The sequence below is a fragment of the Cryptomeria japonica genome, chromosome 1 (assembly GCF_030272615.1).
Source record: "Cryptomeria japonica chromosome 1, Sugi_1.0, whole genome shotgun sequence".
Classification (NCBI taxonomy): Eukaryota; Viridiplantae; Streptophyta; class Pinopsida; order Cupressales; family Cupressaceae; genus Cryptomeria; species Cryptomeria japonica.
This window is the reverse complement of record NC_081405.1, coordinates 452,411,679-452,439,187: the sequence shown is the minus strand read 5'-3', so window position 1 is coordinate 452,439,187 and position 27,509 is coordinate 452,411,679. Positions and strand designations below refer to the sequence as shown.

Sequence of the window (27,509 nt, the reverse complement as noted above, 5' to 3'; positions counted from 1 at the left end):
ATATCTTAATTAAAATTTATTTATAACCCACAATCACATATATTTGGAAGAAGGGCTCAACACAAATGGTATCACCAAGTATTTGATTAGCTTATTAAGGTCTCACCATGACTAACCTTTAACCACTAGCCACCTTGGATGAGAATGAGACTAGCGTATGATATTAGACTTTTGGATTGAGATTTTAGGGCTAGATGCAAGACAATAAAAAAAAGTCCATTTTCCATATTATCAAAGGTCTTCTTCCAGAGTAGGAAAGAGAGATGTATAGTTAGCAAATTGTGATTTGATCAACATGTCATTGTCAGGAATGACAAGCTTGAGGGGGGTTCCCAAGGAATAGTTTCTTAGGAGTGAATATCAATTGCAGCTACAACAAACAAGGTAGGAGTGATAGAGAAGCCCTACCTAATAGACCTTTGTAAGGGGAAAGGTTTGGACAATTTAGCATTTACACAAGCTTGAGCAAGAACATCAACAAAAGAATTTGCACAAGTTTGTGAAATCTTTCCCCAAAACCTAAAGTTCTCAAAATCAACAAGATGAAGCCCCTTTCGATTCTATCATAGGCTTTTTCAAAACCATCAAGAGCTATACCAGTATTATACTTAAGATTGCTAGCTCATCGTATTCCTTCTCAACTAGACATTAGGTTTACTAAAATCTATCTTCCTTTCACAAACTAAGTCTGAGAGGGCACAATTATAGGTAGATTGTTTTGATTCTTAGGGCCTATTCAGTCCCAAAATTGTTGCTCGCACTTCTAGAGGAACCAATCCACTTAAAGGCTTGGGAAATGTTGTCTTGAAGGTGGATCAATCAGCTCGTCAACAAAATGTGATTGATTTAAGGCCAATTCTTGAGAGTGGATATTCTCTCCTTCACTTTAGGCCTAACTAAACCTAAGAGGGTGTTCTTAGAGGTATCCTTAATAGGGTTAATCACAATCGATGATAGACAAATTGAAAGTTACAACAATAATATTCGAGTACACTTGGCCCCAAAGGTTTTCATTGGACCAAAGACTAACTTACTACATACAAAACATCTTTTTTTAAGATAAAGACATTATTGTACAACTAGAAGAAGTAGGTATGCAAAACATGATCCCTTAGGATACAAACTCTTATGGTTTGCTAAAGATACTTCCTTGGATGTATCACTAAATCATTAGGTGCATACAAACTACTAACCTACTCCAAAACTATTGGTGAAAGATATTTTTCCTTTTGAGTGTTTGGTTGCCTTCACCCATTATTGAAATTGGATGTGAGTTCAAATTCTTCAAATGGACAATGATGTTTAGTTGGGAAAATTCTCTTGGAGTAGTAGCAGTCTAATTTGGTTAGTACTGGTGCTTTTGGGAAGATTTGGTGAGTGATGGGGGCAATTTGGGGGAAACACAAAATTTTGATGTGGGATAGAAGGGTTAGGACAGGAGTTGTAGGGTTTCATTTTGGGATTGGAGGTTGGACTGGACACAGGAGTGGAAGTCGGAAAGTCCATTTGAAACTCCACAAAATATGAATTGAGGAAAGTAAGTGATTTCGAAGAAATGTAAGGAAAAGTAGTAGAATCAAAGGTTAGGATGGGATGTCTAGATGGAAGATTGGTAGTCAAGAAGTTACTTTGAACGCAACATAGGGAGAAATGAATAGCAAAAGCATTGGAGCTCTTTGTGGGAATCCGACGCGAGTGGGAGCTAGAAGTGGATGAAGTTTGGATTCTAATAGGATTTAGCAAAAGGGGGAATGGAATAAATGTAAGAAATGATTGTGATCAAGGTTTCCAATGTTTGAAGGTGGAAGAGAATTCCACAAGATGGATTGGAAAGGATGTGGGAAAGACATGTGGAATTAGACAAGCAAAGTGGAAGAAATGGAAGGGAAATGAAAGAAGTTTGTTATGAGCTTGCAATTCCACAATGGGAGAGTTTAGGAAGATTGTAGGGGCATGGGGAAGGATTGGGGAACTAGAGATTTGGATCTTCGATGGTGTAAAAAGATTGGAAGAAGTTTGGATGATTTCTACAAGTTTGTAGTATGGAAACAGGGAAGAAAGGGTGGGTTGTGGTAATTGGGAGTGGGGAAGGATTGGAGATTGGAAGGAAGAATGGAATGAGAAACGTTAAGATAAACTCCACGAATTGGCAAAAAGGAAAAGGGGAAAGGAGTAATAGGATAGAAGAATGCAAGAATGATGAGAGACATAAGTACAAATGTATCATAGAATTTCTAAACAAGGGAACAAAAACAAGGGAACGAGAGAATGTAGGGATATCGAAAAGGATGAGAGGTTGAGACAAAGAGATTGAAGTTGATACATCCATCAAGAACCCACAAAAAGGAAAAATCAGAGGAAAACAAAAGAGAGAGGAAGCTGATAGATCTTACAAAATATTCCAAGTGGTGTTGGAGGTCAAGACAGGAGGTAAGACAATAAAAAAACTCCGAAACTTTGCAACTTTGCATAAACTGAGGAAAACGTCCAAAACATTCCTAGACAACTTTTTTTGATTTTGGCAATGACAACATCTAATAAGAATATGGGGGATGAAGAGGAACAACACTTGGGCCATTTCGACTAAGGGTTAACCATTTGGCGTTTTCTCAGATTGGGCATATGTGATGGGCAAAGTGAGACCTAATGCACAAAGGGGTTGGGGCTCCAACAATTTTTTGAATTGTAAGATTGAGTCCCAATAGGGTCAAGATTTTAGCAAATATCTTATAGGAAACATTCAATAACGTAATTGATCTCCAAATCGTAATTTGAGTAATGTCATCTTTCTTGGGTAACAGGTTTATCACCCATTTGTTTATATTGTTATTTAGTGTCTCAATATAAATTCTTTCATTATAAAAACCTAGAAGAATAAGGCTAAATCAACATTGGTTCCTCTTTTAGAATTCAACAAGTAATCCATCAAACCTTTGAGCTTTTTATCCTTATAGATCTCGTCAACATAAATATTATCATCAAGACTATTGGAAAGCTTTTGATCCAATTTACTAGGAACAATTTTAGAAATGACATATTTAGCACTCCTACAATCGTCCCTTTGCTCTTCAAAATAGAGGAGCTTGCTATAGAATTCTTGCAAGGTAGACGTTATCCAAACATATTTTTGCAGAAGAGTTTTATCAACCTTTAAAGCAGCAATTTTTTCTCTAACATACTTAAATTTGAAAAATTTGAAAATGTAATTTGCGTCCTTGTTTCCAAATTTAGTTTGTGTGTGTAGATTTGAGTCTAGCTCCTCTACTTTTGTAATTCAGATCACGCCTCAGCTGATGCTTAGCATCTATTATGATTTTTGCAAGTGTTCATCATAGGGGAGAAGCTGCAATTGTTTTTCAATATTAATAAGGTTCTCTTGAATCTGTCTACTCCTTTGAGATTTAATCCTAGCTCTGTTTCTGCTATAAAGCCTAATAAATTCTTGAGCAAAATAAACCACACTATCTCAATTGTTGACTCTTTAGACCCATTCATGCTGGCTGAAAATTTCCAAATGTTATGAGATGTCATCATTGCAAGATTGATCATTCAAATGAGTGGTATCATCTTAAAGAGCCTTCTAAAGATTTGGTGGGGTTCGGGTACAATGGACAAGAAAATACCAGTTTAATGAGATGGTGATTATGTAAAAGTACAGTAAGACTTGAACAACATTATTATTGTTATGAGAAACATTAAAGAAGCTTTTGTCCATATAAAACTTGACGAGGCTAGATAAAGTGTTTTTGAAATTTGCACCAAGTATACCACAAAGTTTTACTTTGTGATTTACCAACATTGAGAGAGTCCACACAACATTTCTTTTCATTATAAATTTAGACTAGAAGTAGAATTCATTACCTTTTAATTTAATTTTGCATCCACTAAATTTCTCATATTTATGCTCAATCATATTATAATCACTCCCAAAGATGCAAGGATAATAGGTTAATTTCTAGGCAGCAAATAACAAAGATAGATCCAGCTCTATCATCATTTTTTGCATAGATAGAATAGATACAAAGCTCTTTTCCATCATATATACACAATCCAAATCGCCTTCTTGCGAGGAGAATGACCAAAATTATAGACATAGTTGGCCCATTTAGGGTGGACAAAAATAGAAGAGCCACCTTTGCTTTTGCCATGATTGGTAGAGAAAAACCTAGTATTGGGTCAAATTTATTTGCAAGCATGGTCCGACCGAAACAAATATATTCAACTTTTTGAAGGAGCAATACATCCTAGATTTGCATGGAATTACAATAATTCCTCACAACAAACCTTTTGCCATTGGCTTTGATCCTCACACTTTATAGCTTACGAGTCTTGTTAAAAAAGGTAGAGAGAGGGTTATTGAAGGGAGGGGGATGACCCTCCACCATTTACACAGATTTCCAAAATAGGTTGGGAGGGGAAAGGCGGGTTTTGGATTCCTTGCCCTTACCGCTTTGGGGTTAGGAGTCTCTAGATTCCAACAAGGTTGTTTATCAGTATATTATTCAACCAACTTGAAATTTTCATTGTCCATAGGACAAAGTAAAAAACACTTTTTTCCTTGTAACAAATGTGGGATTTTTCGCCACTGTAGGATCCTCAAAATTTTCAAGACTTGGGGCTTCAGTAAAACCTAGCAAGAGCTAGATAGGAGTTGAGGGTCAATTGAGTAGCCTAACCCTTTTTGTAAAATCAGTATTGTAACAATGTCACATTAGAGGGTCCTCGAATATTTCCTTTGGGAAACTAGCAAAGGAGGAAGTATTACTAGTCAAGTTCTCATTCATTATTTGGAATGATTAGATAATCATCTTTGTGTAGAGCACCATGTGGAACACTACTACCTAGATCAATAGAATGTAACACACCAAAAAAACCAACTTCAATTTTTTTGCTTGATTTAATAATAAAACAATACACATCCCATGCTCTGCATGTCATTAACCATGACAATCAGTAAATTCATTTCATTAGTATAAAGTCTCACAAGTACATATTGAGTGCTAACGAGGGAGATAGAATCATTACATAATCATGATATATGGGATCAAGCACTACAACCCTCATAAACAGCAATGAATAAATAAGCCATAAAGTCAACACCACACATATAAAGTGGCCATGTACAAGATACATCAAAAATACATATTTGAAAGACCCCAAACTCAACTATATAAGTTTATCAAGTTGTTGCTGCTGATGGGGAAGGTTTGAGCCCATAATGAGGATGCTCCTTTCCTCTCCCACCATCAATCCAACAATAATTCAGGAGTGCAGAAATTACATACAACACTGGTGATTATCTATTAGTTCAATTCTTTAATTCTAACATAGTCATCCATAGAATCCATTAATACATTCAAGATCAATTGCACAATATCAACATACAAAACACCCGCACAATGCAATCACGATGCATCACTCAAGTATATAGAATACACATAGAATACAAGCACATCATACATGACAAGAACACATCAAATAATAGCACTCAAATAAAACATAAAGACCACACAATCATAAAATATACTCAATGACCAAGGAACCCATCAAGACTCATCTCCCAATGGTGCTAGGTACACAAGTATCTCTACCTCACATAAGATAAGAAGGTTAATTTTCTAAGTTACCGGTTTGGGTTCGGATTCAAGTACGGATTCGGCAATTTTTTTCTTCTTGTTGGGTACGTGTACGGGTTCGTCCGGACTCCGTACACACACACACGCACGCACACACACACACATATATATGTGTGTGTGTGTGTGTGTGTTGAAACATCAAAATTATAAAATATAATTATATAATTTATAAACTATCACTACCATTATTGATTATTACAATGATACAATCCATACAAAAATGAAATATACAATGTGACTGCTGCAATGATATATTACAGCAGTTATAAACATATAAGATATTACAGAGAATAATATAATACAACATCATTCAACCACGAGAAAAGGATCCTAAGTTAGAGCACGACAGAGATGAATAAGAATAGCACTAGGACAGAAGGATGAACAAAATAAGGACATAAATAAAAGCAGATCTGCAGTAGTCTAGAACAGCTTGGTGCGATAGAACAAGAGAATATACGAGCAGCCTTATGTAGAGGATAAGAACAGAATTCAGAGCAGACCAGTGAAGCATATTGGAAAAGATCAGAGAGACATAGGTTTACATGTTAAAAAAATATTAAAAAAAGTATTTTTTTATTGGTTTTTGTGTTTACCCGTGGGCCCCGTTTTTGGGAACCCATGGGCCTATGTTCTCCTGTGTCCGCTCGGGTTCTCCCTGGGTTCCACCCGGGTCTTGCCCAAGTGGATGGGTTCTCCGTGGGTTCTCTATGGCAGGACCCACAAAGAACCCATCCACCTAGGTAGGACCCAGGTGGAACCCAGGGAGACCCTGGGGAGGACCAGGACCGGGCAAGAACCAGGACCAGGACCGGGCAAGAAATGCCAAGAACCGGTATCTTAGTTAATTTTACAAACCACAAAGAACCCTACCCCATGGTAGAATAGTAGGCACAACAAAATTACAGGCCACAATACTTAACTTGGAGATCACCTAGCTATAGTGATGGATAGCGATCATTATCCATAAATAACATCTGGACATTTTGCTATCATGAGCACTAGAGCCTACGGTGAGATGAGCAACTCAAGCCGGACCATCTTATTTAAGGGGAGATGTTGCAATGTGTTGGGATTGAATTGGAGAAAATGATGTTAGGACGTATCCATCCAAGATGATGGTATCCCCTGTCCTCATAAGAAGAAGCTTTGGGACAACTCCCATAAATTGCCTCATATGATAACCTACTCGCATGAGTAGAACCATGACACAATGGATACCATATAACAATTAGGTTCAGCTCTCTGAGGATACTGTACATTACCAAGCCAAGCTGGATTTACACAAATATAATCAAGAGAAACTTAATCCATGATTACATTCAAAAAAAGCATTGTACAATATAATCTATATAGCCAACCTATAGTAAGATAGATGCTCAAGAACAGCCCACAACTTTTAGAGTTAATAGTTTGTATATACAACAATGCAGACTTTGTACATCAATGTGCTTTTGAGAGCACAGCCCAAATATTGGATTTCAGTGCACAAAAGATAGTAGAGCATCTTTTTGGATGACACACAACTAGACTACAATGTACTTGTGCTTTTGTTCCATGTTGGTGTTTTGCTTGTACAGTTGATAGAAAAACCTTAGTCTATTCCAAACATTATAATTTAATTAGACCAAAAATATGACACTTCCAAAAACATAATAACTAAATCAAGGTTTGTACAAACTTATAAACACAGATCCCATGATATTTTCTTGTTTAGATTTTAACAAAGAATTCCATTCAATTTTCACATCTTGCTAGATCAGTAAAAATCATATTTTTCCATAGTAAAAGCATAAAACATTTAGCCCATAGAGAAACCTTCTCCCAAGTTTTCTTATGCATTTCTTCCTATGTTTTTGCCTCCCCCAAGTTAAACTCAAAAAAATATGGATTAAAATATAGATTCTTTAGGTTTTCAGACCCTTAAAAAATGAGCTTGACGTGAGTCTGACATGGAGTTACTGCTCAACACAATGTTCCAATTTTTTGAACTCGAATTCCCCTTTCTAAGTTGTGATTAAAAATGAATATCACAATGCTCATAGAACACGGAGCTCAACACTTTAGTTACCCATGACAAGATTTAGAGAAATTATGACTTTTAATACATATGATAGCCATAGTGCTATGTTTATATAATAATATTCAGAACCTGATGATAGGCCTGCAACAATATGACCAACGAAGAATCCTTTTACAGAGTGCTTTGTGATCAAAATTTAGAAACACTTGATCACAAAATAGAGAAAATATTTGTAAATCCATGATGACATTTGCAGCTGAGTGAGTGTATATATATATTTCTTGTATACAGTTGTGGTAGTACGACACATTAGTAGCTTTGTATATGAGTATGTACATAATAAAAAATATCAAAACTTAAATCAAAACCAAATCAAGACAACCAATCAAATAACAATTGGCCAATCAAATAACATTTAGATTGACTCATTTTAGAATTTGCACGTCATAACAACAGTGACACTAATAATATATCAAATTTCCCCATTTTCATATGTCAATTCCCTATACGCAAATTGATCTTCAACCAAGTCCTATATCTAAATCATCAAATGACATCAACAGTACCAACTCTAGAACAAAATAATAATCAAGTACAGGATATGAATTGTATGTACATAATACAATGCTATTGAATCCATATAAATTTTTTGCATTTCACATTTTAACAAAATGGTTGAAATTACAATATAACCAACATAGTTTTTGTCACATTAGACTCGAATTAGAGAGTACTTAGTAAGCTAAAAACTCCTGACTTGGGAACTTAAAATACAATTAAATTTTTGAAAAAAATATGAATTTTATGCAAAACACAGACACAAATTATATCAAATGAAGTCCTTTAAATCCACGCAAACCTTCCAGGTGCACATCATTTTCATAAGGCAAAATACAATGCTTATAAAGCAAAAAGGAATGTTTTTAGAGTGTTTGATATGGTCAAATAGAGCTTTTGAAGGCAAAAAACTAAATCTTTAGAGTGTTTTGTTCTGCACTTTTTTGGTTCTTTTGGCACATTTTTTGGAGTGGTGAGCAAACAGTCAGATTTGCTGTAAAACTTGGCATTTAGAAACCTACAAGTAAAATCTTTGAATACTTGCTTGATTAAAAATCATGCAGTACTTGGCAACTCACGAAGTAAGTAAATTATGGTATCACAACAGTCAACTGACATCATCATGGCAATCCAAAATTGGAAGCCAAAAAGAAGGATATTACATAATTGGAGGGTGGTTTGAGGGTTATCAAAACCCTTGCATTCATATGGACGAATGAGGATCTGGTATCTTCATTCTTACTGACCTTACTAACCTCCCCCAAGGGCCTTAACACTCAAGGGAGCAGAAACCACAAATTTGGCGGCACATTACACAATTCAATCCACTTGGGAGCTTATTGAAACACAACATTACATGGACTTTGGATAGGATCCTAGTGAAAGGTTTTAAACATAGAGTGACCCACATTCCATTTTTCTCTTCTTTTTTTTTGTTGGAATGACTCTCTGTAGCATATTATAATTTTTCAAACAAATCAAGAAGATTCCTTTCTGTAACAAACTACAAAAAGTGCCAGTGCCCTGGTACTGCTGCTTTTAATATCAAAAACAAGCTACAGAATGAAACATTTAAGCCAGGTTTTTTACCCCAAACTACACCTATCCAACCATCAAAAAACTTTCTCAGTGTAGGGCTTCCGCAGCCAAGCATACAAAAAATATCCCAACTTTTTTTTAAACTGTTGTTCCTTATTATCAATTGCTGCTATCATAGCATCATTAGGATTTGTGGAGATGATAGAAGTGGACTCACCTTTCTTGCCTTCTACTTCAGTCTGTGTATGCACCTTTAGTCCTTCTCTCCCACTTCACACACAGCAGCTTCAGGAATATTGACTTTCTCATCGCCAACCAGAACATGCTTGAAGGTTTTTATAGCTCCAAAACTTTATTTTGCACTTTATTTATCCATGGAAAGATTATATCAAATCTATCCTATCACCTATCTTTAGCCCAGATAAATTGAACTATTGCCGCCAATACTCAATTTGAAAAAAAGGGAGTACAGATCTGTTGACGTCAGGATAAAAAGTAGGAAATTGCCAAAATCAAACAATCAAAACTTTTAAAAATAACACAACAAACAAACAATTAAACACTACATCAGGCAACAAACAATCATACACAGTAGCACAAAGTAAATGGAAGAAAGAGGACAAAGGAGAAAGAAGGAAGGTAGCAGTGGAGGATGGCTTTAATTCTCCTTCACTAGAGCTCTTCTTGCTACTCCTATCCCTAGAATGTATTATCTCCCTAAATTAACAAAAGTATTGATGAGAAAAACCATCAAAATACTTGGAGTGGAACCATAAACAAGTTACTCATCCAAATGGAAAATCCTCTTGAGGTCTCGCTTGCATGTTTTCCATCTCTTCCCTTTGTTGCAAGAAAAATATGCAGCATGGCTGAGTGATGAGTTTACCTAACATCACGACCTCTCAGTATTCTTTGTGCTTTTCATTTGCTGGAGGTAAGCTGAAAGCTATTTTTGTCTATTAATGTTTTTAAAATTCTAGGTGAAGTTAAAGGTGGATTTGTAGGTCACATCCAAGCCAAATGTCATTTGGCTTACGAGTGTCGTTTTGTGGGAGTTCAAAAATTCCATATTTCCATTTATCTCATATATTGTTCATATTGTCTACTCTTACTCTCCTAGGTTGTGACTTCATGACTAAGTTTGAGAATATCAATAAACCCAACCGTGCCAATCTACCTTATATCCTCATCATCAATATATTTTCCACATCCTTCTCTTCTTTTTGTCATTTAATGCTGTTTTTTTTTCAGATATATTTGCAAATCTATATAGCATTTACTAAATGTTTTGGACTGTCTCTCACTTTTCCAACACATCATGGGATTTGAATAATAGGTAGAGATCATAGGTAATTTAATTGAATAATTAGTTCAAATGTCTATATTATTGAGTAAAGTGTTTCTTGAAATTGACCTATTGAACGCCATCAGAAGAACATCTTATGGTTTTCCGTTTCAAGAACACAGGACTTACAGGGCATGCCATATTGTGGGCCCTTTGAACACTTTACAGTAGGGCATAACATAGGCTTGTTAGAATTTGACAGATTATAGCGTCTTTACTTAGTATGGTACAGTTACACCAACAAATGATCCGAGAACCCATTGCCTTCCAACTATGGAAGTTCTCAAGGCTAACTCCAAGTTAGTTTCCAACAAATCTTGTATATATGATAATCATTATTTCTAATCAAGGTATTGGGGTCTCTGAAGAATAAGAATGCCAACCTCAATGACCTATGATAGGCTCACCAATCTGCTAACTAACCACTGTCAACTCTAATGAACCTCAAACTATTGTCAACTCTAATGAACCTCAAATACTTTGGTATAGGATTTGTCATACCATTCTCCCTGTGACCAATCTAGGGTTCTATAAATAGTGCTCTCAAGTGATCTTTCTTTCTCTTTCAAGAATATGCAAATGTCTTTGAATTGATTAAATTAATTTTCCTTATTCCTACAGTTGTCTTAAAACTTAATAAAGTATCAATTTATCTGAATACTAAATAATGGGATGGATACGTATAGAGGATTCATTTAATTAGAAAAATTGTGAGTGTTCATTATTTATGCAACAGTGGTTGCATTTGTTCTTTCTATTTAAAGAACATGTTTATTTCAAATGTTTTTTCATTTATATCCTTATTTAATTCATGCATCTTTCCTGATCATTACATTTTATAATCTGTGAAGTTTAAGAGTGTTGAAATATATATAACACTGGTGTGTTGGTATTAGTTTAGGTTTGATCAATGTGAAAGGTAGAATTGAAATTTCTGAGGTGTCTCCTTAACAGTATATCTGTCCAGTTATAGGATACTGGTAGATTTCATCTCTAACCTCAGAACTCCAAAGTAAATGCTATATTCTGCCAATATATATTCTTAAGAGGGTTTGAATAATCTGCACTTGTTTAGAGAAATAATATATTTGGTTTTCAAATCATGTATTTAAACACTAAATGAACACAGTTTAGCATTTCAGTTTTTTATACAGGGAAAGTATAATTTGATGCCATAGTTTGCTGCTTTCTAATTTTTACTGGTTTTTAGCTTATATTGATGTTTGTGAGACAATGAATATTTAAGAGAACTTCAGCATGATTTCTGTAGATGTATTTTTAACTGAATTATTCAAGTTGACAGCCGATAAGATGATCTAAGAATTGACTGAAGATTTCATGATATCAGGATTACTATACTGCTCATGGGGATGATGCACTCTTCATTGCAAAAACTTACTACCATACCACAACTGCTCTTCGTCAGTTGGGTAATGGACATGATGCTCTCTCTAGTGTGAGCATTAGCAGGAATATGTTTGAAACGATTATCAGAAACTTGTTGTTGGAGAGGACTGACCATACTGTGGAGCTTTTTGAGGGAAGTGGGTCAAATTGGAGGTTGGCAAAAACTGGGACCCCTGGCAAGCTTGGCAGTTTTGAGGACATTCTCTTTGCTAGCAATGACATGCAAGATACGCCAGTGATAATAGCTCTGCAATATGTTATTCGTGAGAATGAATATCTTGTGGGTATGGCCTTTGTTGACCTGACAAAGAGAACTTTAGGCATCACCGAGTTTCTTGATGACAGCCAATACTCAAACCTGGAATCAGCTATGATAGCTCTTGGTTGTAGGGAATGCTTGTTGCCTCTAGGCAGTGGAAAGTCCTCTGATAATAAACGCCTTCATGATGTATTGGCAAGTTGTAATGTCCTCTTAACTGAAAAGAAGAAATCTGATTTCAAGTCCAGGGATGTTGATCAAGATCTTTGTCGCCTTGTAAAAGGTTCAGTTGAGTCATTGAAGGACTTAGTTGCTAGTTCAGAATGTGCCGCTGGAGCTCTGGGGGCCCTCCTCTCTTACACAGATTTGCTTGCAGATGATAGCAATTATGGAAAGTTTACCATTCAACATTATAACATAGGCAGTTTTATGCGGCTGGATGCTGCGGCTTTACGAGCACTGAATGTTCTTGAAAGTAAAACAGATGCAAACAAGAACTTCAGTTTATTTGGATTGATGAACAGGACTTGTACTGCTGGCATGGGGAAGAGGCTGTTGAATAGGTGGCTCAAGCAACCTCTCTTAGATGTAGAAGAGATCAAATGTAGACTGGATATGGTGCAGGCATTTGTGGAGGATGCAGCATTACGTCAAGATTTAAGACTTCATCTAAAAAGAATTGCAGATATTGACCGACTCGTGCGGAAACTTGAGAAGGGTAGAGCCAACCTACAAGATATTGTAAAGCTCTATCAGGCTAGGACCTTTAACCTATTTTATTTTCCATAATATGCATTTGCAATAAACGTGCTTTGTGTTTTTTACTTCTATGAGCACATGGACACCTTTGCACTGAAATCGTGTTTCTTTTGCAACAACGGCCTTGTTCTTTTGAATGAATCTTGGATCATTGCTTTGTGTTTAAATTTATACTTGTGTGCTGTGCAAACACACTTACTGATGAAATGGTGTATTATGTCATTTATGGTTGCTCTTAGCTATCATGCTACACTTGCATTTAGCACATATCACACATTTTACAATTTTTACTAGATGAGAAATATGGTTTTCAAGTATTTTTCGATTGTTTTTGTTGACTATAGTTATTGTACATGTGACAGACAAGCATACGACTTCCTGTAATCAAAAGTTCACTTGAACGATATCAAGGGGACTTCTCTTTATTGATCAGGGAAAGATATTTGGATGCCTTTGAACTTTGGACAGACAAAGAGCATTTGACAAAGTTTGCAGCTCTTGTGGAGGCTGCTGTTGATCTCGATCAACTTGATAATGGAGAGTACATGATCTCAGCTGGTTACGATCCTAGTCTGATGACACTTAAGAATGAACGAGATGAAGTGGAAGAACAAATACAAAAGGTACATCATAAAGCAGCAGATGATCTGGATCTTCCTGTTGACAAGGCTTTAAAACTGGACAAAGGCACACAATTTGGACATGTATTTAGGATTACAAAGAAAGAGGAACCAAAAGTACGGAAGAAGTTGAATACACAGTATATAGTCTTAGAAACACGGAAGGATGGGGTCAAATTCACAAATGCCAAACTTAAACGACTTGGGGAGCAATATATTAAGTTATCAGATGAATATTCAAGTAGTCAAAGGCAACTTGTTAACCGTGTGGTACAGACAGCAGCGACATTTACTGAGGTAAGTTATTTATTGGTCTGTTTGTTGTTTTCCTATTTAGCCTTTGTGAGAAATAATTCTATTCAGTCTTAATAAAATTTCCTTTGACATAATGTGTTCTTTTTTAATATTTTTATGGCTTTAACTGATGCGTTTACTCGTTGTTGAGTCTTGACCTTATCTATTTAAAATCCTCAGAGCTTATGTGCTTACTTCATCTATCCTAGGCTAGGTTAAGCTATTCCCTTTACATGCTTATTAAATCTTCTAAGAAGAATGTATTATTGCAAGAAAACTAAATTTCTTGTAGGTAATAATTGAGAAAATTTTGTAAGACAATTTTTGGATGAATTGGTTCGTGAACTTTTAAAGCCTTTATTAGCATATGATAACAGATTATGTTAACACTTGAGCAATGAACACCATGCTTCATGTTCTTTAGGAAATGTTCAAAATTGTATATTTAATGTATAGGAGAGGGTTGCTCGTGGTATTATTTTTTCCAGCAATGACCTGAAAGCAGGATTATGTCTTTTCGTTTGAGATAATCGGTTTACCCCTTTATGGCATCTAATTAAAGTATCATTTAAGATACCATTCATCATTGGAAATGGGGTAACTTTACTCTAGCAAAGTCCTTAAGCCAACATGGTAGACTCTATGTTGGTGTAGAGCAACATGTCTTGGGAAATATATACTTGCTTTTTTTAGGATGGCTTAGTATAAGCTGGCAGTGTGACCTTAAGTTCTGATGCCTTATTTCCAATTATCATGCCCCATTTTGTTCATTCACGAGTCATTTCAGTTTGTTTAGAGTATTTTTCGTAGTGAACATATAACGGGCATGAATTATACTTTTCGGTAGAACTTGAGAGCCTATCATATCCTAGCAGGTGTAACAGAAAATTGATTTTGAAATTGACTGTTTAATTTTTTGAATCTTCAGGTGCTAAACTAATAATACTTGTAATAATATTCTGTATATATCTGCAATATTGTTAATGGTACTTATCACTTCCTTTATGAATAATCTGAAGTGTTTCAGAGATTTATTCATTAACATTATTCAGAGTTCTAGTTTTTGATATGACTAATTTGTTATTCAGGTTTTCGAAGTGATTGCCAATATACTTTCTGAACTGGATGTTTTGCTTAGTTTTTCTGATCTTGCTGTGAGCTGTCCCACACCATATGTGAGGCCAGATATCACTTCATCGGTAATTCCTTATCCAAAGAATTTGTTTTTCAATTTTTCTTTTTTCTTTTTTAATTTGAATTGTCTCTAAATTATGTAACGTGGCTGTGCCTTGTCAAATAAACTATTTGTTTTCGATGCCTTCGATTTATTAGGAGGAAGGGGATATTGTACTTAAAGGGAGCAGGCATCCTTGTGTTGAAGCTCAAGATGGTGTAAATTTCATACCAAATGATTGCTGCCTTGTGAGTTGTTTTAACAAGATTCAGATGAATGCCTATTTACTTTCCTTCATAACATTACAGTAATGCTATTAAATTATTAATATCTTTTAAAGATGATAATCATACGGCTGTGTTCCAGGTGAGGGGTAAAAGCTGGTTCCAGATCATCACTGGACCAAACATGGGAGGTAAATCAACTTTCATTAGGCAGGTATGGTGTTTTATTTCAATTATGGCATAGTGTATTCTTTAGTTTCCTTTACATCACTCTACCTAGTATGTTTTGGATTTATATTTTAGTTTTAGAAGTGAACTGAGTCAACATAAACTAGATATTTTTAAAATTCTGTGATTTTTTGGTTTTGATATTGTTCGATCTAGTACGGTAGGGCCTAGACACTAAGAATTGCCAAAGATGATGATGTCTATATGTGCAGCAATTCAGGATTCTTGTTGCTTGAGCCTTAAACTGTAGTTGTACCCAGGCCATTCTATTCTTATTTGCTACAAAAAAATCTAGATTTTTCTTGTTTTGGTTGATGTCTAGATATAAGCATAACAGATCGATGGGACTCAAAATAAATACTCAACTGATGCGTGCAAATGATTCCTCCTTGAAATGACCCAATGATGAAGCTTATTTCTAGTAGTTTCAAATAGCATAAATATTATCATAGTGAACAGCTGCTCCATGTTCATTTAGGTTGATGTTAAAATGCTATCCAGAGAATGGCTTAAATTGGTAGAAACCAGTAGGGCTGTCCATGGAGGCAAACAATGGCTTCTGCAGACACATGAGAGAATTTAATAACACCATTAGTAGGCAAGCACTCTTCATCCTATCAACTTGCTGTCCTGTAAGAGTCAAAATAATGTCCAGTCACGAAATATTTCAATTAAATTATTAATAATCTTTAGCAATGCTACCATTGTATGCATCTTCCTATACAAAATGTAATATATTTGGCTGACACAACAGCTCCATTGAGAGGATTGTACCTGAACATAACAACTTATCTTCTTAATCTAAGGCATAATTTGCAAGAAAGTTGGCTTCTTTGTTGATTTCGTGATAGGCATGTTGAATGGAGAAGGGAGCCAATGAGGTTAATAAGGGCCAAATATTGTCAAGATTTCTCTCCACTTTACAATACAGGGGTGTCTTTTCCTTACTGCATTGATAATTACCATTGAAGCACCCTCAATGGAAACTGAAGAGACGCTATATTTGGTTACAAACATGGAGACTAAGGAGTAATTCCTGGGATATAGCCTTGTTTGTTCCCACTTTTTGTATTACGGAGGCTATGCAAGTCAATTATCCTTTCTTATCCTGACCCACACACTTGACATTTCATGGACTTTGATTTCCTTTCTCAGTATCTTTGAGATTCAACTCTATCTAGCCAGCTTGTGGAGGAGACCACTTAATTCAAATTCGAGGGTAAGGAGGGGATAAAAGTCCATTCCCCATATATATATATATATATATATATTAAAAATAAAATAATTATATAATATAGAAATATATAAAAACATATAAAAATAATCATAGGAACTATACAAACATATAAAAAATAAATAAATATAAATATTAAAATAAATAACTAATTTATAATTTTATAAATAATAAATATATTAAATATATTAATTAATAATTTAGATTTTTTTAATATACATAAATAAGTTGTAATTTTAAAAAATAAAATAAAAATAATAAATTAATCAATAATAAATAAATATGATTATATAATGTATTTATTTATTATATTAATTAATAGTAAATGTGAAACACATATTTTATAAATAAAAACAAATGTATACAAAATAAAATCTTGTACAAAAAATATATTATAAATTGTAGAACTTTCTTGAAACAGATACTTTCCCAAATAAATGTTTTTTGATCACTACAGCAATAGCAGTACCACTACGGCAGCAAATGGAACAACAGAAACAGTAGAAAAAAAATTGAGGGCTTCTATTGGCAATGTTTATAACCATTCCTTATTCCATCCTTTGCTTGTTAAATCTTTCTAGTCGTGTTGAGGATCAACAATTTTTCAGAAATATGTATGGATTTACTGATTAAGAAAATGTTAGAATCTAAAAAGATGAATAACCGATAATACCTAGTGCAAATGAATAGAAATAAAACTGTGAATGTAAATGATACAAGATCAAAGTAACAACACATTGTTAGCCTCCAAGAGAGAATTGCAAATGCTATAGAAGCAAAATAGCATTAGGAGAATGCAATTACGATGCAATAGAATGGAATACAAAGACTAGCTAGAAGTGAGTATATATAAGAAATGAGAGAGGGGAGAGGTGGCAAATACGACCAATGGGTAGAGACCACCACAACAGCCTGAAAAAGGCAAGTCTAACTTCCATGGAAGATGTTGACACCTTGCACCCACTCACACTAATACTCAATTAATCCTAAGCAAGCATAATTAAAAGTGTAGGAAAAACTTAGGAAATAATCGGATAATCTACTCAACAATATACAAGCGTATATATAGAGATTACAAGATGACGTTCTAAATTAAGAACAAGTCATTTAAAGTGAACTACTAAAAAGCTAAACGCTAAATAAAGCTTAAAAGCTAATTAACAAAAAAGAAAAAGCTTAACGCTAAATAAAGCTTAAAAAAAGCTAAATGACCACTAAACAAGGAACTAAATATAGGTGACTAAAATATAATTAAATATTCTGATAGGAACAGGAAAATAAATAACCAACAAGGAAATAAAAACTCACACTAACACCCCCCCTTAAGTACAACTTAGGTGGATGTAAAGATGATGGGTCTTGGGAAATGAGGCCATGTTAGGTGCCCATGTGCAAAGAAGTCCCCCCCAAAGAGAAGAAGCCCCTCCCCCAAGACAAAAGAGAAGCCCCTTGACAAATACAGAGAGAACACCCTCCAAAAGAGGACTAAGAAGCCCCTCTTCCAAAGTGGACACCTCTTGCACTCCCAACAAAGCTCAAAAAGAGTAAATCAGGTGATACAAACAAACACAGTTCCATATGCTTCATCACATCTATTGAACCACTTAGGCTTTTCTGCATTTACAATAGGTTCAGTTTCCAATCCCATTGTTATCTTATGCAAACTGAGTTTTTCTCAGTAGAGTGTTATGCGTGATTTCCACTCAAAATAATTGTAACGAGTCAAAATACCAACACAGAGTCAGCCTCCAAGAGAGAACTGCAAATGTTAAAGAAGCAAAATAACATTAGGAGAATGCAAGAGAAAAATCCATAGAATGCAATTACAATGCAATAAAATGGAATACAAAGACTAGCTAGGAGTATATATAGGAATTGAGAGAGGGGAGGTGGCAAATACGACCAATGGGAAGAGTCCACCACAATAGCCTAAAAAAGGCAAGTGTAACTTCCATGGAAGATGTTGACACCTTGCACCCACTCACATTAATTCTCAATTAATTCTCAACAAGCTTAATTAAAAGTGTAGGAAAAACCTAGGAATATGAAAATAAATAATCAATTAGGAAATAAAAGCCTACACTATAAGAAACTGGCTAAAATCATGGATGAATATGAAGATTGCCATTGATTTTAAGGGTTGTAGATTGTGGATGAAGATTGAAAGATGCACAAAACATTTATGAAAATGAAATTTATAAAGGTTGACTTGATCATAAAAAATGTTTATTGAATATGTTTTTGGCCCAAGGCAAGGATTGGGGCAACTTGGTTTATCTAGTGGATTCTTGGAATGTACCCATGAGGAACTCGTTCATGGACCTAAACCTTGTTTGGCTTGGATTTGGAGCCTTGGAGGGGTGAACCTAGTAATCTAGATTGGAACCTAATCATACCATGCAGTTTATCTTGGAAGATATTGCAATTTGATACATCATGGATGCTCTTAGATATCATCAACTTGCTCCTTGAGGTATTGTCTTGTATGCTTATGTAGATCAAAATAATATCAAAAAATGCTAGTTTCAGTTAGAGAGTAACTATCACCAATGCCATTTGAAAGCAGGTGCCTTAATATCCAACAATTAAGGTATTGCTAGTTCAGAAAATTAGCTAGTCATCTCTATCATCTAGTGTAAGGACCTTCTAAATATTGAAATAATAAATTATACATAATATGCATAAATTGAATTGATTTTCTCAAAGATAGAATAAAAGTGACTATTTAAGATTTTGATAGAAATGTTTGGAATTATAAGCCCAAAGTCTAGCAATACATTAGGAAACAAAATTCCTTTACGTGAAGACTTTATGGTTGAGTATAACAAGTACATCAAGTATAAAAAAATGAAATAATCTTGACAAGAACTCCTATCCGCATGTGCTCACAAGGGTGAGAACATCACTAGAGTGTTTTACCGCCCAACCACGAAGCTTACACTTCCTTGTTGTCCTTTCTCAAAAGAACTCCCAACCCTATATGAAAGGCCCAACAATTGAAACCAGCAAATGTAATGGAATTTGTTGTAGCATGATATAACTATCATCTTAGAGGCATAATGAAATGCTTATGTTAAAGAAGAATAATCAATTACTAATTATTTACTAATGATTAGGAAGCTTTGGCCAAAGCATCTTTTTAGGTTGACTATTGGCAGATAAGTTAATAGTAGAAACGTACTCTTCTTTGTTGTTCCATATTCGGCCTAGTCCAATGTTTGACTAAAATACCAAACATATAATAGCTTACAAAAGCATACATAAGCATACAAAAGCATCAATCTATGCCTATCCACTTGATAACTTGTAAACATTTGATTACCAATTCAATTACAATTATCATAAAAAGATATACAATGCACATAATAACTAAATATGATTCATTAATAAATGTTTACATGTGATGGAAATGATTTGCCAACATCTTGCCAATACATTTGATAAATTATCTGCCAATACATTTGATAAATTAAACTAAGATAATCATTAACATGCTAGAAATTGATAATGAACATATACCCACTTCCATACTCATAGTACCCATACTCTTTGTTATGTGACTTTTTCCCCAAGAGAAGATAAAGTTATAAAATAACCCTTTAGAATTAATAGGGAGATAAAAAAAATAAAGGATGTTATGATCCTTTAGTTTTAAGAAAGATTTATAAAGAATATTTATAAGAAACTCTTTTATAAGGAGAGAAATAATTATTTATTAAAAGGAAACCTTTTCGAAAGGGTATGATGGTTTGGAAACCACCCCTTAAAAGGTTATATAAAGCATTCATGTGAGACTTGGGAAAGGGGCATGGAGATCACTCAAAGAAGAAGTAAATAATTATTAAAAAGAAACCTTTTCGAAAGGGTGTGATGGTTTGGAAACCACCCCTTAAAAGGTTATATAAAGCATTCATGTGAGACTTGGGAAAGGGGCACGGAGATCACTCAAAGAAGAAGAAGAAGGTGGCTTGATGGGCTATAGGCACTTGGAGAATGGTCACATAGAGTGTGTCCAACTCGGGATACAAAGTGCATTTAGGATTGTCTTGGCTAGGGCTGTCGTGCATGTTTAGGTAATACACTAGAGCATGCTGTTTTGATGCTTGGGAAGCATTTGTGTTAGTTCTGAATAAGAATTGGTTCCTCGTAGATGTTGAATACCTATAAAGTCCAAATTTTTTTCTTGGAGTGAAGATGACCATTCCAAGTGCTCAAGATTTAGATAAATATTGGAAACCCTCGATGATAAAAGATATTAAGCATATTTAAATGTGATTTGATGATAATATGAGGGATTTATGTGGCTATGTCGTTCAATTTACTATGTTGATTATTTACTTTGGAATTCTTAATAAATTATTAGAGATCGTATTTTTATTTTTTTTTAAAAAGAGGGGTAAATGCTTTTGACTCGGAGCTATGAACTGGTGAGGTCACAAACATGGGACCTTATCCCTAATATAACAATTACACCCCAATGGGGTTTGAACTTTGATGGCAAGAACAACATCACTACAACTTAACCATCACACCATGCCAATATCGACATCGGAGATTGAATTTTACATTGGTTATTCATATCTAATTAAATAACATTACATATTGTAAATTATGTTAACTCTAGTAGTAACCATTGTATTAATTCCGCTGCTAATATTTAATTAACTTTGGGAGAAAAGTGCTATCTCTTTATTGGTTCAAAGGTTTATATATTGTTTCCTAACCTTGGATATACTGGCCCCCTTGATTTGGTTTTGTAGACATTAATAATACATATGTCTAATCTTTCACATGTTCAAAAGTGATACACAAAGAAATAATACTTTGTATGCATAAAGAATCAATAATATCACGTTCTATCATGTTAAGCTACTTACAATACTTATTCCCTTATCATATTCCCACAATTATCATATATCGTATTCAAAACTATTAATTTGTAACTTCTAAAATTATTTTCTAAGTTACCAGTTTGGGTTCGAAGAACCTAGTACGGCAAAATTTTGAAAAGGGATTTGGGTTCGTTAGTACAAAAACATGTAAATTATATATATATGCAGCCTATAGGCATGAATTAAGATTAGCATGTCACATAGCATCATATAAACAACAAAACCAACATAAACTTGTAATCATAGCATCATGATCATACCATAACAGCATCATATACATCAAGTTTAATATCAAAATGATAAAATATTCAAGTATCATTGTTTCAACTTTCAACAATTTTAAGTTTGATCATCAAATGGATTCTCTAATGGGGGTTTGGGGCAATGCCCCCAATGGGGTCAAGGGGCAGAGCCCCTTGCGGGGGTTTGGGGGCAGCGCCCCCAGCGGGGTCAAGGGGCAGAGCCCCTTGCGGGGTCGAGGGGCAGCGCCAAATTACAACCTTCAAACCCATACGGAACTCCATGGCATGCATCAATTTTCTGCTTTTTTAAGACGTCAGGAACAAGGCCAAAGAAGTCAAAATTCTGATCAAGGTGGATTCTCCCGTACGGGAATTGTGTTTTCTGACTTGTTCTTTCGTACAGACTTGTGCTTCTCTCTTGGTTGTACGATGCATAGGTGTGTGGCTTGAGACATAGGGTCATTTTAATTTTTTATGTCGTGGAATTCAAAAATAAATAAATTTTGCAAAAAAAAAATCCATTTTTGGGCTGTCAGACCCCTGGGTTCGACTTGGGTCCGACCCTGGGTCCTCTTGGGTTTGCCCTGGTTCGAACCAGGCCTGTGAACCACGAACCCTGTCCGAACCACATGTGAACCCGGTAACTCAGATTATTTTCATATTATTGGTATCCTTTTTTATGAAGGTTCTAAAGATAATGTTGATAGAAGAATAATTGTCATATTCTAGAGGATATTCAAGACACACCAATTTGACTCTAGCGCAAAATAAATTTAAGCAATATATATTTTACGAGTCTTGATTTATAAAGCTCCCTAAGTATGAATGATTGTGTCATTGAGTTCAATTTAATTTAGGGCAACCGAAATACAAGAATCTATAAGAATTTCTAAGGTCAAATGTTCCAAAGAAAATTAGTTTGTTGACATGATATTTTAAATCTTAGCTAGTGCTATGTATGAATCTGCAGAGCGAGAAAATTTCAAATGAAAAGAGTTAATGTTTATTATTCTCTTAAATAACAATCTACTTTACAAATGTTATCTGAGGTTAGTTTTCTAGAGGATGTTCCACTGGACTGTATTTGATTTCAATACTGATTTGGATGTTTTTATTTGTTCCATTGTGTCTTGAGATGGATGCGTTAGTAGCTTACCTTAAGTTCTAATTTCTGTTTGATTGTATTGTGACAGGTTGGTGTTAATGTGCTCATGGCACAGGTTGGCTGTTTTGTTCCTTGTGATCAAGCAACAATAAGTATTCGTGATTGTATATTTGCTCGTGTTGGAGCAGGTGATTGTCAAGTGAGTGGCAGAGGTTTTGGCTGTTCATTTCTAACCACTATATTTAAACTCATTTGGCTTTTGTGTTTTAAAATTAGCGTTCACAATATTTTCTTTTGTATGACATGTGAATAACTGACCTTTTGTATAGCAAACCAATAAGATGCTTCAATTATTTTAAATGTTAAAGAGCTATCTATATGTTTGTGGAAAAAGAGATGGTGAGGTATATGACTATATTAATCTAATTATAACTAGTAGTATTATTATTTCTAGTATTGCCTTGTTATAGGAACTTACTAATAACTTTTGGTGAGTGTTAGTACTTAGTTATGATTTTGTTTTGTTTGATGTTTTTTATTGTTTTTATTATCTGAAAACGTGACACTTAAGGCTACGAGGTCTGTAATGGACTAAGAGGAGTAAGTTTACATTTTCTTGGTCATCACATTGTTTCATCAAACATTTTAACTCCTACGTTGTAGTTTGATAAGGTATTTGAAAATTTCTTCAGCAGAAATTATTGACATCTGCTCATATGAATCAGCAGACTCTCTTATTACCATATATTTTTATACTTTCTAGGCACTATGGCCACAGGCATTCTCAGACATGTGATATTTATTTTCTGGTACTTGCCAAGAGTCCTAAATTTTAAGCATTAATTTTAATTTTAAGCTCGATCATCTAGGCAACTAGTTCTAATATTGGACATTAGCTATGGACTAGCCTTGTAAGCCTCCCAGTGTGCATCTTCTGTACTTCAAGTAGTGTTGAAATTTATAGTTAAAATCTCAAATTTCATATTTTCACTGGTTAATATTAAGAATCTAAGAGACCAAGTGCATTACTAGAAGGTCTAAGTTTTAGTTGGCATTCTTTCAGAGTGTGGCATGCCTACTGTCATTTGCTTTTGTTCTGCTCCTCCTTGGAATCTTCTCAAAATAAAGATGTTTCAGACTTGAATTTTGATAGCATATATACTTCATTTAAAATTTTTGTTTTTGACTGGGCTAGCTTGGATAAAGCTGTTGTCGTTCTCCATATATCTAGCCATGTGACAGAGAAAGCTGCTTCAAGTCTACCATCATTTTCTTTTGTTCTGCCTCACGTAATCTAGTCAAAAGAAAGATCTTTCAGGCATGAATTTTAATAAAGCATAAATGCTTCATTTTGGAAAATTTATTTTTGGATTAGTCTATTTGGATAAAAGCTGTTTTCCTTTCATATATCCAGCCCTGTAACATAGAAAATTGCTTCAAGCACTCTCTGTTAAAAAATGTTTTTTAGTTAATTAACCATTCTTCAATTTTATGTGATTGAAATCCATAACCAAGTTTTGAACACAATTTTTGCAGCTTCGAGGTGTGTCTACATTCATGTCAGAAATGTTGGAGACTGCAGCTATTTTAAAGGGTGCAACTCACAAGTCTTTGATAATTATTGATGAACTTGGACGTGGTACATCAACATATGATGGATTTGGTAAAGATTGAATATTTATTTTATGGAAACATCTGTTATCATACTGCTTTATATATATTGGTATAAGGCCATAATTGGATGGTTTGGAGCTGATTCTAAATAGAACTGTTGCTATAGTATCCTTTTTTTTCTTTTCAAATCTTTGCTTCTTAGCTTTTTATGATTTTGCATTTTCCTTTGCTCTTTTTATTTTGAGATTGCATGGAGGCTTCGTTTCAGGATCTGTTATGTTGTTTGGGATTTGCTTTGCATATTTCATATTTTTGTGGATTCAAGTAGCTTGCTTTGGAGTTCACTTTCTAAATTTCATTTCAGTTTTTTGCTAAGGTAATAAGTACGCATAGGATATTGCATCATCCATTTCTTATATGGTATATTCAGAATCCTTACATCCCATTACACCATGATGCTTCAGAAAACTTGTTGGAATTTTCCCAATCAACAGACTCACAGAATCTGTTTTGGCTGGCAAATCTTGGGGGAGTTATAAGTCACCAGTAATGTGGTCTAGGGTAGGCTTGGAATGCATTTTGTTTTGGGGGGGGGGGTTCCGGTTGGGGTGGTTAACTTTAGGGGTACTGAAACTTGGCCACACATTTCTGAAAGGCCTTAATTACTGTGAAACCACAATTCTTTGGGTAAGTCTCCATGATTGCTTGTTTTTATTTTATTTTAGAATATTTATCCAATATTGAGAACCATTATCTGCCATGATTTCTGAGCACTTTCTTACAAGGAGCATATAGTAAAAAATCTTGGTTTGCTTTTTAAATTTTTTTAGAAGGCTTCATTGATAAATTGCAAAAATTAGTTGTTTAATGTGAGTAAATTTGATAAGCTGCTTTTGCCCGAAGCTTCTATTATAGGCACATGTTTGTGTGTTTTTATTCTCGAGATTATATTTTAGTCATCAACTCCAAGCTTGAGTTGATTAAGTGTGCTTATACTCTGAGATTGCTGGTTACAAAATGGTGTACTTTTTAATAATTTGAATTATATTAAATATCCATGTGTACTAGGTAATATATGAGCAAGAATAAACAACTTGTACAATCATGGAAAATAGTGAAAACTGATGCTATGCTATATTTACTACAATTATAAAACTCAATAACATCCTGAAGTTGGGTCCAGGAAAGCTCTATTGTTGCTATCATACAAGTAAATAATATATGGCAAATGGGAGGGAGTGAGAGTTATGTCATTTTTTTGGTTATTTATGTCTGTTGGGAAGTAGTCATAAAGGGTGCCAAGTTCTTCAATTCATCAACTATGGTATTGAGAAATTATTTTCATTAAATTGTGTAGGATGTCATAGTCCTATATTGACTATTAAAGATTGTTATATATTTTTATTTGATCCTATAATGATTTAAGCTTTATTTTTGCATGTTCAGGCTTGGCTTGGGCAATTTGTGAATACTTAGTAGAAGTGACACGAGCTCCCACACTATTTGCAACTCACTTTCATGAGCTTACAGCCCTAGCTCATTCAGAAGGAGCACCTGTTCATGGGCCTCCCAAGGGCCCACCTGTGGGCATAGCAAATTATCATGTCAGTGCACATATTGATGAAAGTACACAGAAGTTGACTATGCTCTACAAGGTGCTTATTTCATCTTACATTGCATTGTAGAATTGCTTCTGTTATCACTCTTTGTTTCATAATTTTTTCATTACGAAGCTACTGGGAAAAATATTCAGACTCTTGCATCCAATAGGGCAGATATATATTTTGCAAATTGTTTTTGGTCTAGGATTATCTCACAATTAGATATGTTTTTTAGGCTCGAAAGGAGATTGAGGTTATTAAACTGGAACTGGTTGAATAGATTCAATCTTATGAAAAACGATTTTTAATATGTTAAATGCACAGTCAACCTCTACATGCACAACTTTTATGGGAATTAGGGCATGTCCCCATGCGGCTGCTTAGCTTATTTCGGCTAGCAGCTACTGCTCAAATTTTTTAGCAGCAAATTGTGGAGCTGGTGGCCCCATGAAAGTTAAAATTTTCTGCTTATAAAAACAAGCAGTTATTTTAAATTGTATTTTTAATATAATCTTTAATAATAATAAATTTTTACCTAAGTCTTAGATAAAAAAATGGAACATAAAAAGAGAGAAAAAAAAATTGTGGAGCCACTTGTCATCCTTCTCAATAAGCAGCTGCTGCTTATTTTCAGCCCCCCTTTTTTTTTCAAAGCTTATTTTTAAGTTTTAAGCAGTGGCTGCTTCACGAAAGTAGGGAAAGATTCTAATTTATCCTTTCCCCTTAATTAAAAATTTCCATGGGAACACTCCAATTGCTTGATTTTAAGCAGATTTTACATTTAAGCAGCAGCATGGGGTTAGTATTTCAGACATCATTCCAGTTAATCTTGTGAGAAGGTCTTCATTGCCACACCAGTCTTAGCAATCGTGCTAGTAGACCAAACACTGAAGTATCCTGAATATATGCCACTTAGACTGACATGAATTATGTAAGGAACTGTACTTGACATATGATGTGTAGAAAACAATACATAAAAAGAAGTTATTGATTGTAGCATGTTAGAACTTGCATAAACAAATTAAAGCCCTCTAGACACATTTGAGGGCCAAAGCATTACAAACTTGTATCATCATGTAGGACTAGCAAGCATGCGTAAAAGATAACAAAGTCTATTAATTTACACAAATGACCAAAGTAGGTCAATGTGACTTGAGAGCGTAGTTGGAAAACTTGAACTCGGCAAAATCTCAGCAGATCCAAAAGATTTCAAAAATTTGGACTTTGTAAAAAATTGGTGAAATTCCTAAACATTA

The 27,509-nt window shown here is 34.6% G+C and overlaps 1 protein-coding gene across 2 annotated transcripts in view; it reads left to right on the top strand.

Moving 5' to 3' along the window:
• The window catches only part of LOC131064504 (DNA mismatch repair protein MSH2), an 84,778-nt gene that overhangs the window by 21,058 nt on the left and 36,211 nt on the right, over nt 1-27,509 (top strand). Inside the window, exons 4-11 of one of the 2 annotated variants that reach the window (XM_057998663.2) lie at nt 11,949-13,007; nt 13,388-13,942; nt 15,028-15,138; nt 15,272-15,361; nt 15,480-15,551; nt 23,127-23,237; nt 24,575-24,701; nt 26,099-26,307. In XM_057998663.2, the coding sequence (XP_057854646.1) occupies nt 11,949-13,007; nt 13,388-13,942; nt 15,028-15,138; nt 15,272-15,361; nt 15,480-15,551; nt 23,127-23,237; nt 24,575-24,701; nt 26,099-26,307 (2,334 nt within the window). Of the gene's footprint in view, nt 1-11,948; nt 13,023-13,387; nt 13,943-15,027; nt 15,139-15,271; nt 15,362-15,479; nt 15,552-23,126; nt 23,238-24,574; nt 24,702-26,098; nt 26,308-27,509 lie in introns of both variants that reach the window. The other variant, XM_057998659.2, reaches the window with a different exon arrangement.